Raw genomic sequence first — 11,544 nt, forward strand, 5'->3', positions numbered from 1 at the left:
TATTTGCTTCGACCGAATTCACGTGCTGTGTTTACATATTTGTAAGTGCCCTCAATCTGTGTGTGTCTCCTTTGATTGGTACCCTTCTGTATGTTTACATATTTGTAAGTGCCCTCAATCTGTGTGCGTCTCCTTTGATTGGTACCCTTCTGTATGTTAAAATGTATAAGAAATGGGGCTAAATATTTGCTTCTACCGAATTCACGTGCCGTGTTTACATATTTGTAAGTGCCCCGAGGAGGACATGTGCTGTTCTGTCTTTATGAGATGACAAATGGTTGGCATTGTCATTGTCATTGTGTTGTTTCTTCTTGGGCTGGCTTTGCTCTTGCTGCACCTCAAGTTGTTCATTGCTGACTTGCCGTTGGCCTGATGCTTGCTTTTAATTGTGCAGGGGACCCAGATACGCAAGGGGATAATTGGCTGGGTGTCGTATCCGTAAAGGATATCGCGGAAGCTCATATTCTACTCTATGAAACCGCACATGCAAAAGGCAGGCATTTGTGCAGTGAGGGAATCTATCAATTTAGCGATCTGGCTGAAGAGTTGGCACAAATGTACCCTCAGTACAATGTTTACAGGTGCATGCATTATGCCTTGACATTGAGCTTCGTGCATGGTCAAGTTGAGAGAGAGAGAGAGAGAGAGAGAGAGAGAGAGAGAGAGAGAGAGAGAGAGAGAGAGAGAGAGAAGCAGGAACAATCCTTAGACCTCAAACATGCCTTGACATTGAGTTAGCACATGGTCAGCTCTGTGTGTGGAGACAACCAAAAAAAAAAAAAACCTTTTGAATGTACCTTCTCAATGAGACTAGCATGTGTTCTAGTTAAATTCTCAATTCGTACTCGTAATTATGCAATGCAGGTTTAACGAGGAGACTCAACCATGGCTCGTGCGATGCGCTGACCCTAGCAAGAAGTTGAAGAGCCTTGGTTTCACATTCACTCCTCGTGACCAAGTGATCAGAGATGCAGTTTCAAGCCTGCAGGACAAAGGATTGCTCCCATGATAATATATCACCATTTTGCGATATTTCTAACAGATCAATTATGTATGCACCACAGTAAACAAAAAGAAATCAGAGATACTTGCCGAGATTCTCTCTCTCTCTCTCTCTCTGCAGACTCCAGAGGGCTCTCAAAGGTGCGTGTGCGTGTGCGTGTGCAAGAGCTCTCTCTCTCTCTCTCTCTCTCTCTCTGCAGACTCCAGAGGGCTCTCAAAGGTGGGTGTGCGTGTGCAAGAGCTCTCTCTCTCTCTCTCTCTCTCTCTCTCTCTCTCTCTCTCTCTCTCTCTCTCTCTCTGCAGACTCCAGAGGGCTCTCAAAGGTGGGTGTGTGCGCGCGTGCGCGTGTGCGTGTGCGTGTGCAGGAGCTCTGTCTCTCTCTAAATAGAGGGCTCTCTTTATCTTTAGGAGACGTGCAGTGTGGAGGAGCGCGATGGGGGCAACAGACGGTGGTCGGTGTGGGAGCAAGAGATCGATCACGGAGTGAGGGGGGGGGGGGGGGGGGGGGGGGGGCAATTTCAAAAGAACTTTCCAGAAAAACGCGTACGTCTACAGTATGGCGTTGACCTTGGAAGAAGCATAACATGGCGTTGACCTTGGAAGAAGAATAACTTGCGTGCGGCATCCTGACGTTTGGATGGCTGGAGGGCGGCGACACACGGAGCGACCCTGCTGATGCACTGGTACTTTCGGCGAAGCTTGTTTCTATGACCGCTTCTACGGCCTCATATAAATAACCTGCGAACATCTTCAGCAGCCATCATACCTGCCAACAAATCAGTCATTACTCATCACGATCTCTCTTCTATATCATGCCACTTGCTCAGCCAGCTGCAAAGTGTGGCGCTTCTATTGTAAGGCCCCCATTACGCCCCCTTCCACGCGCTCTAATTAGCCCCGGCGCTGATTCACTTGTCAACGCCGGCGGCGGCTCTTCACTGGCCGCTGCAGGCGCAACTCTTCTATCGGCCGCCGCTTCTCATCGCCCTCTTTCGTCTCTCGATGATCAGAGGAATCATTTTGATGAGCGGTACGACGTCCTCCCTCTTGTGTTCAGCACCTTTGACCGAAACCGCGAAGGGCGCGTCAGCATCCAGGAAATCTCTGGAATCTTCCGCAGCCTGGGGATAACCCCCCAAACCGAAGACTCTATTCAATCCCTACTGGCACGGCTTGCCACCAAATGCGATGGCCACGTCGACCAGCAGGAGTTTTGTCTGCTCTTCGACTCCGTTTGCAGCAGCAATTCTACAGTGGGGGAAAACTCGTCAAGCTCTGCCAACGCTGATGTGGACCAAGATCTCCTGGCTGCCTTCCACGTGTTCGACAAGGATGGAAACGGCTTCATCTCGCCCAGCGAACTGCAGTGTGTGCTATGTTCTCTCAGCTTCCTGCAGGGCCGCCAGCTGGAGGCTTGCGTGGAGATGATTGCCAGGGTGGACGAGAATGGTGATGGCCAGGTGGACTTCCTTGAATTCAAGAAGCTGTTCGATGTAGAGAACGCCCAACTTCCCAGTTTCTAGTTTTTGACTCTATACAGAGTGACCTCACCGTACAAAAATGTACCATACGGAATGTGCCAGTGTCGAGTCTTCAAAAAGAGAATATTTCTCGAGTAGGGGGTACCCAGCTGTAACATTTCTTGTATGTCCTGTAAGAAACTTCCGTTGCCTTAATTTTGGCTGACTCCTAAAAAACGGTTACAAGAGCACTAGGACGTCGAAACCAGTACATGAGCGTACAAAGAGACTGTAACCAGTACCAGAAAGCTTTGCACTTCCACAAGAAAATTCCACCATAGGAAGATAATCTTCCCATGAAAACTTGACTTTTAGAGACATGCACAAAGCATATCCTCTAAAACCTGATTCACTCTGTCAATCCAACCATCGGTCCGAGGAGGACCTAAAGAAATTAAGTTCATGGTTGTTTCTAGATTTTGAAAGACTTAAGTGCAAAAAATCACTGCCAAACGTCAAAGGTCACCTTAGAATCTTGGACGTTGAGTAAAATAACCGGTAGACCATACAACGAAAACAATTGCTCAACAAAACATCACCATACAACGAAAACAATTACTCGGCAGACCGGATAACATTTCGGGACCCCAAATAGGGGTATAATTAAGCTTTTTTCCAAACACTCAACAACATGAAAGTCGAAAAAGTACAGTGAGATTCATGAATGTTGAAAATACATTGAGATCTGGAGAATACAATATATATGGATTTGCCTCGCCTCCAGATCAAGCTTTCAAAGGTGAATCTCAAAGTTTGAAGGTTGGTTGGATCGGCGAATGCATACGTTTTGGCCTTGCAAAGCTTCTTAGGCACAGGCAGTGTCACTCCCAAAACGTGGCAAAGGACGAGGTGTTGTACCGCATCACACGGCTAACTGGTTGAGTAGCGAGGCAATCTCATGTTTCAATTCTATAATCTGGCTTGTTAAATGCGCCGGCCTTTCTCTGAAGGGAAGGGTTAATATGCAACAAGCAGGGATGTAAACAGGACAGCGTGCAGATGCGTGCGAGGCCCAAAGCCTTCCAGGAAGGCACGAATACATAGGGAACATTGTGAGTCTTACATAAAGACACGAAGTAGTTGATATATATCAGGCCCATATCTGCTGCCAGAATAACACACTCTGCTATTCCACTGACAAGGGATGATCTTACCCCGTCCCGTCCATACCCTTGCGTACGTGCCTGCTGTCTCTAGCTTGCGCCACCATGTCCAGAACCTTTTGTGTGAGATGGGCATCTGCCAGTGGCAAAGCCGCTGCCGCCATCGCTCCCCACCTCGCTTTCACGTTCTTCTTCTCTGATGTTCCTTCTTTACTTGGTAGCTTTTCACGCGGCTTCTCTGCGAACTGCTGATGAGGGAAGTTGAGCAACGCAGAGTTCTTTTTTTATTTTACTCTCTTGGTAGCTTTTCACGCGGCGGTTTTTTATTTAGAGCTTTCATTTCATGTTTTAAATTTAAAAATTCTAATGCCACGTGGCGGCTTCTGCGTTCAGCTTTGGCTCACCAAGTAATAATCAAAAAGTACATCATTAGTAGCCAAGACAAAAGGGTCGATCTCTCTCTACCATCACACGTGGACGAAGACTAAGTGTGGAAGCGGTGCCACGCTCTCTCTCCCTCTCTCTCTCTCTCTCTCTCTCCACCTCCACGGCGCGTCGGCGTCTGTGAACAACAAGGGGCGGGGTCAGGCATGGTGTGTGTGTGTGTGTGTGTGTGTGTGTGAGGGTGCAATGCAAGAGAAAAGCGGTAGATCCAAATGCAGCATGAATCTAACGCACAGGTTGAGGAAAGGGCGAGGAGAGGTGGGGGCAAGAGGAGCATGGTAGGAGGGGGCAGACGGCAGGAAGATCGAGCTGTGCGACACGCACAGGGGAGCTAGGCGCTGCAAGGTGTGGAGCGAGAGTGAGGACGACAGTTGAGCATGCCCGAGCTGCATTCTGTGGTGTTTATTTTTATTGCATGGGTTGCATATATGACAAGACCGTGTTGATGATGGGTTGGTTACAGGAGTCGTCTTGTTCTTCAAATTGTGCGCATTCGATCCTCCCAGACCCTTTTAAAGCTTTGAGAAAGCTACGTTCCAAGCAAAAGTTGGGAGTGCGGAATCTCCTCAATGATTGAACATGTCGGGTTGCACTCTTTATCAAAATTCTCGAGGTAAACATCAAAGGGATACACTCTTGTGTTTATTAAGAAGCTCCTTGAGTTTGGGTGTAACTTATGGTATACCATTAGTTATCGGGAACATTATTAATGTAAACAATGCCAAAGCTGGATTACTAGTACATCAGATAGAGTAACACAGTAAACTTTGCTTCTACTCAATTATTATCATATAGCTTGGTAAGTTATGCTGGGCATATAAGTGAAGAGGGGGTACATCATGCTGTCCCAAAAGAAATGCATGCATACCACTTGCCTATCTCATTGCTATGTGCAAGAGGGATCCAAGCTAAGCAACCATTCTTGAATTATGACCACATCATCCTAACTTACACTCATGAATTGGAAATCCAAGGTCATGATGTGTCCTCACCCCTCTTAAATATCTTGGATGATTGTATGCCGAAATTTTTGTTGTGTCCATTTATCAAGACGATATCGTGGCTCTAATAGCTAGGTGTCTATCTTAGACATCATCACATCATCGATGAGGACTTGTACCATAAGATTATGGATAGCGCCAATGATGGGCCAAATAACCTGTCTCAAAAGTGAATTGCATCATAAACTCATTGTAGCACTCCTGTATTGAACCATAGTTTCGATTCAACTTTAGGGTATTGAGAAGATTATCCCAATGGAAAAAGGTCCATGTTGTGTATAACTCACTTTGTCAAGCTCCTTAGACTTCACATGTGGATAGTCTTTTACGGTGTGTATAACTCACTTTTTTAGTCTCCATGGATTTCACTTGTGAATCGTGTCTCTTCCCATGATCACCAAGCTATCAAAGCAAAGATTTTATTTCTTAGCTCTCTCAAACTTCTCATTAAAAAGAATTTTCCATGAGACCGCTTAGGACTCTTAAGTGGTTCTCCTATAAATCCTTAAGATTTTAGTATTTAAAAAAGAAAATTATTTGTTAAAATCCATGTAGATCAATAAATTTATCCTCACTTCTATTATTGAGTATTTGTGCACGTTGAATTGCCTCATTTTAATGTCTTAGGATATTGGGTTTTGATGTTGACCTTGTACCCAAAATCACCACACATGAAACCTTGTACTTGCACAATCAAACCCATCTAACTTTACACAATAATTGGAGATATATTGGGTTAGTGCCACATGCTTCATTGACACACACACGCACGCGCGCACACACACACACACACACACACACACACACACACACACACACACACACATATATATATATCCTTGCATTTAGTTGTAGTCCTTTTCATTCTAATACAAAGATGTTCAGTGAAATATTGTCTCAAATGAAGTAGAAGATTTGCATACTTGAGACTCATCTACAACTTGCAAGTCTTGCCCTAAAAATTGAGACTCAAGTTATAAGGAGGCCCTTCAATTTTCATGGAGATGAAGAGGTCTACATTGAATATGAAAAAAGAAACTCCAGAACCTTCACAGTCCAGAGTCGAGGGGCAAGCCCCTTGAGCCGTCCATCTGCACCGTCTTCTTGTGCAGAATACGTGCCGTAGTTGACGGATGGAAGCCACGTCAATAGTCGGAAGAAAATGTAGAACTCCTCTTGCCTCCTCGAAGCATCATGCATCAACTCAACATCCGTAATGTCTATGCAGTGGATCACTGTTGGTGAAGCCTATCTTCAACGAAGTCTGTTGGCCCCCCTTCTCTCGACTGAGAAGGCCGGGAATGGTACCTAAATGACCATTCCCTTCAATATTGCTCCTGCCAATGGCTCCTTGTCTTTGATCATCATGGAGAATATGAAGAAGAATCTTCAATACAAGTCTTTTCTTAATTGAATGATTATTGGCTTGTTTGGATAGGACTTTGGCAGTACACTAATGCTATGGTATTAGTGTACTATGGTATTTTGGAAATACTAATCTTTATGATAACTTGGTTGCTTTCACTTGTTGGATCAACCTGATCTACTCTAGTAAGAAAGTATTTCTTGACTAGGTGCAACTTGGAAAGGATTTTTGACTTATTTCCTTCTTCCCTGATTCTGATGAGATTCTATAAATGCTTTTGAATTTTTGGTACTATATAGTTTAGATGCACTAATGCACTGGTTGTAGACAAGTAATTGCAAGAGATTTTGGGATACTTGCATCTAATTGCTTTAGCTTTTAATTTTTGGAAAAGCCATGTAAGGCTGGTGAGTTACATTTGGCTGGTTTGCTAGGCAAGAAATCATTTACATTATGGACTTACTTTTACCCTACATGTGTTGCTTTTAAGAAATCTAAGTATTACTAGCTTCCTTGAAGTAGTTGTTCTTCTTGAACTCTGGCAGTAGTATTTCTTGGATCCCTTTTGGCTATAGTTCTTGATAAAATGGGACTACTTTGCTTAAAGTCTATTATAACCTTTTCAAGGATCCTTACCTACACATTACATATATGAGGATCCACCTACATTTGTAGATCAAGAAGAGAAACTTATCCCTGACCAAATAATTGATCATGAGACCACCACCACATGCACTAACACGGTTTACAACCGTTATGTGTGGACTTTTAAAGGCCATCCTAAAGAAGATGCTAAGTGGATGTTTTTTTTTTTGAAACTTTCCAAATTTTCTCCACACTTTTCATCACTGACGGTCCAATTGATTCTCTATTAAGCAACTGAAGACAATTGCTCTCCTTGGTGGGAGGGATGGTATGAGTTTGAGTACCTTTTTGTTGTATGTGGTTAGCATTACAATTGAGATAGCTGGCATGTAATCGTTGATTATGGTGCTGTCCTTTTGTCTTTATGAATAGTGAGATTGTTGTTGTGTAGATTGGAATTTAAAGAATCATGGAGAAGGCACCAAATAATATCTCTTCACCGTTTTTATTTGCACATTGTTTTAAATATTTTGCTAATAAGGTTTCATTGTATATATCTAGCGAGACCCTATAAAGGGTCATGCAAGAAGTGATACCCACCTCTCATGGACTAAAGTGTAAAGAGGGTCATCAAATACTTGACACCTAAAATCGGTTTCATAATAAAATTAAATACTCAATTCCACAAAGAGGTGCCGTGGAGTTTGGGGGCTAAGATTTTAGGCCATTCTTGTGCAATATTCTCCTATCTCACTCTTATGCTAAGTGTATTTGTAGAAATCATGTCTACATCTCCTCTCTTACATGCTTTCACTATTTAGTCTATTGTGTATGTGTGTGTGCATGGTGTCTTTGTCTAGTTATACATTCTTCGATTTTCGGAGAGATGGTGAAAGGTTGATGGTCATGTGTGTGAGGAAGATTGAGATTTCATTCTCCTAGAACCCCAACAACCACAAGCTCAAATTGTATAGACAAGGCTTGATACAATTTTCAATAAGGGGGAAACAAACTCTTATGGTCTCATGCAAACTTCTTATAAAAAGAGGAGCCCCGAAATTTTGGCCCTAAGTTACGTTTTACAATGTAAACATCAAATATGTGAAATGTAGAGTGTATCGTACACTTGAGGCTTGTATTTTGGCCAATAGTTGTGGCATTCTCCTATTTTCGTCTCTAACATATTCTCTATATGCAAATTTGGTCACCATCTCTTGCATGTCTTACTCTTCTATGTCGACATCTACATGTGCGTGTTGTTGTTTAAAAATTATGCTTATATATAAAGTAATATATTATTCAAAAGACAACGATCTTTAGATATTTGGAAGGTGATTTGCAAAAAAACTTTTTTGATTTTGATTCATTTATGTAAAATATGGTTAGAATGAGGCATCATTTCAATTATCAAGACAAACAAGTTTGCACAAAAACTTTTTTGATTCATCATGTAAAATATGGTCAAAATGAGGCATCATTCAAATTTTGGTCAATGCTTCTCTCTCTAGGCTTGATCTTTAGAGATCCGAATCTAATAATCCTATAAGTATAGTGTTGTATGTAGCCATACATATTTAATTATTAGGAAAACAAAAGAAGTCCTAGCATAAAATTCCAGTATAGTCCATAAAGTGTACACAATCAAGCATAGACTATGAAAATGGGAAAGAGTATATGAGTAGAGAGGCTAGAAAACCATAAGAAAATAAAATTACAGTAGCCAAGGAAAGCATCATCAATATGAAAACCACAAGCAATGCTCAAAAGTGTCTATATAAGAGAGCAGTCCCTATAGGGAATCCAATTTGTTTTGGAAACGAGAGGCTTGCTATCACCAAGTCCAGCCATGACAAGCAAGGAGGGTTAAAGACTTGCCTAGGAAGCAGTGATTAGAGACCATGAATCTCAGACATAACTTACTATTAAAAAAAAAACAACCACAATACCAAGACAACTCTAAAAAAAAACATCACGCTTTTGTTAACATTGGTCAAGCATAATGACTAGTAAATACCCGGTGTTCGGAGTTTTGAAGAAGTGATTGTGCATATGTACATATACATGCATGGTGCATTGAATAAAGAATTGCCCATTCTTTAGAGCTAGGTGGTTACGTGGGACCCACATGTGTACAGGTAGGACAACATGTACATAGTGCATCGATTTTCACTATCACCAGTAACAGTGTGTTTTTTCTATAATAATGAGGAGATGGTAGTGTGTAAAACTTCTCGAGGAAGCTATTTGCGGGCCGACGACATGAGGTAAGCAGGTGCGTCAGATAGCATCTAGTGGCGTCAGGAGGTCGAATGGGGTCAATACTTGCACGTGGATAAGTACGGACACAACATGGGTGTTTTCTTGTGATAATTATGCAGAAAGGTCATCTTTTGAGACCACTTCACGTGGTGACGTGATGCATTATTGGAAAAAGTTGTGTGCGAGGTGTGTGGATGGATGCATCAGGGTGACAATTATGCACTGTGAGGCCACTTTTTGGCCTGTTCAGGGTCCGTTTGAGGTCAACTAAAAGGCCAAAGGTGCCCAAGTAATAAAGCTAAGTGTGGGAACTGAAAAACCTAAGAGAAGACCAGAAAAAACATGGAGAGAAGAGGAGGAACAACCGCAAGTGAGTTTTTGCTATTTTTGGAGCCTGTTTTGGCCATAAACTATTCATCCGAGGTCGGATTTGAGCACTTTGACATTGTAGACTGGGGTTTTGGGCCGTTCCGAATGCGATGGTGCTGTCCATTTTGCCAAATTCCTCACTCTTTTTCTGTTGTTTTGGCTGTGTAAGTTTCTCCTATGAGCGAAGCTTCTGCTCCAATTTGTGATTGTATCTGGCATATTTTACCCATATTGTGTGAGCTATTTGCCCCAGTGGTGTTGGCCCAAGCTCAATTATATCTAGACATAAAAAATTCTCCTCTTTTGAGCCGAGTTTTTTGGGTGTGTGTGTGTGTGTCTTTGTCTCTGTGTGGAGTGGGCAAATGGATAGTCTCTCTCCTCTCACTCCATCTGTGTGTTCCCTGTTTTGGCCAGGTGGGTTGTGTAAGCCGAGTGGTGCCCCATAGTGTGTGTGTGTGTGTGTGTGTGTGTGTGTACCATCCCAAGAGTGTGTGTCGGGTCATTATAGAGGCGTTGTGTGTGTTTCCATCCCGCTCACATTCTTTTGGTGTCCCCACTGAGGATCTTCTTCGAGTACCTTCTGCTTCGAGATTCAAGCTTCAAGATTCGAGATTACAGGTTATAGGGAGAAATACAGGTATGGGTGATTCACATAGGTACACGTAGCTGGAGTAGAGTGATAAACTGGCAAGTGGGAGTCACTTGCAGTTGCCGTGGGTATGCATCATTTGGCGCCTGTTTGAGCGCATTGTCTGCTGGTATTGTACGTTACTTGTGGAAAATGCCATTGTATGCCTTTGTGGAGCCATACTTGGTTTTATTTGGCAGTCCCAACCATTTCTGAGACTTGGTCTGGAAGATAGTTATTTCTGAGACTTCACTGTACGAGATTTGCATAAGCTTTCGTGAGAGGGGCGATAGTGTGAGGTTTTATATTGAGCTGGGGGATTCTCAAATGTGAGATCCTTTCGGTGATACAGGTGGCTGGAGCACCCTTTTTGTGACCTTGCCATAGGCTATGTACTAGTGATTCCTACTTGATGCTCGAGTTCTATTGTTGGCAGGTTATGCATACATATACAATCTATATTTTGGGTTCTTATTGCTCTACTTCTAGGGAAACTCTGTCAAAATTTTTCCAAGTTATGATGGCTGGTTTTTTGGTCTTTTGAGCCATTTATGCTGTTATGCTGCTGAAATTTTGGCAAAATCAGAGGATAAGTCAAGTGTGCCTTCTTGGGAGCTGCATGGTTGGCTTTAATGGATGATCAAAACGGACCTCAATTCACTCCTTTTCATTTAACATAAAGAATCCAAATAAATGTTTATGTGTCCAGGAAGATTTTTTTTCCAGCAGCGCATAGTCTTTATGTTCGGGCCAAGAAGATTAAGAGAGATACTGGAATGCTCTTTGCCTATTGTAATTCCGATGATTAACTATGAAAACTCATTTGATGTGCATGTGTTTGTCCTTATCTAAAGACAAGCTCCATTGAAGCTTCTAGGGATTGAGTCAGTCAAAAGTTTTGGGTTCTTACACGTGTGTTCGAAGGGGTTCTCAAAGCATCATAACTTGGGTAGCCATGGCTTTCTCTTATCCGGAATTTTATGGGAGAAGTGATGAAGATGTGGAAGACTTTTTGGAAAAGATGGAGGTTGCCTGCATTAGCAACCAGATTCATGACCCGACACAAATGTTACGTCTTCTCCATATTTGTTTGAAGAGTGATGCACGAGTTTGGTCCAAAGCATTTGAAGAGGAGTTGCGTGTGGCTGATCCACCTGTAAGATTGAGTTGGGACAATCTAAAGCATGGATTGGAAGTGGAGTTTGTGAAGACAGAAGATCCTGACAAAGTGTGGCAAGAAGTACAAGGTTTGGTGAAAAAGGAAGGT

At 42.7% G+C, this 11,544-nt stretch overlaps 2 protein-coding genes across 2 annotated transcripts in view; both read left to right on the forward strand.

Annotated features, from left to right (window-relative positions):
- LOC147424840 (NAD(P)-binding Rossmann-fold superfamily protein) overlaps window positions 1-1,095 on the forward strand; it is a 46,222-nt gene extending 45,127 nt beyond the window's left edge. The window contains exons 5-6 of the mRNA XM_086499654.1: window positions 395-581; window positions 865-1,095. Of these exons, the coding sequence (XP_086355780.1) occupies window positions 395-581; window positions 865-1,009 (332 nt within the window). The 3' untranslated portion in view covers window positions 1,010-1,095. The remainder of the gene's footprint in view (window positions 1-394; window positions 582-864) is intronic.
- A 474-nt stretch (window positions 1,096-1,569) lies between these two features.
- On the forward strand, window positions 1,570-4,256 carry LOC147424841 (calmodulin-like protein 3). The gene has a single exon (XM_086499655.1). It carries the CDS (start codon window positions 1,815-1,817, stop codon window positions 2,523-2,525), a length of 711 nt encoding a protein of 236 aa, XP_086355781.1. The 5' UTR covers window positions 1,570-1,814; the 3' UTR covers window positions 2,526-4,256.
- Window positions 4,257-11,544: the final 7,288 nt, after the last annotated feature.

This window comes from Adiantum capillus-veneris, chromosome 25 (assembly GCF_014529385.1).
Source record: "Adiantum capillus-veneris isolate H3 chromosome 25, ASM1452938v2, whole genome shotgun sequence".
NCBI lineage: Eukaryota > Viridiplantae > Streptophyta > Polypodiopsida > Polypodiales > Pteridaceae > Adiantum > Adiantum capillus-veneris.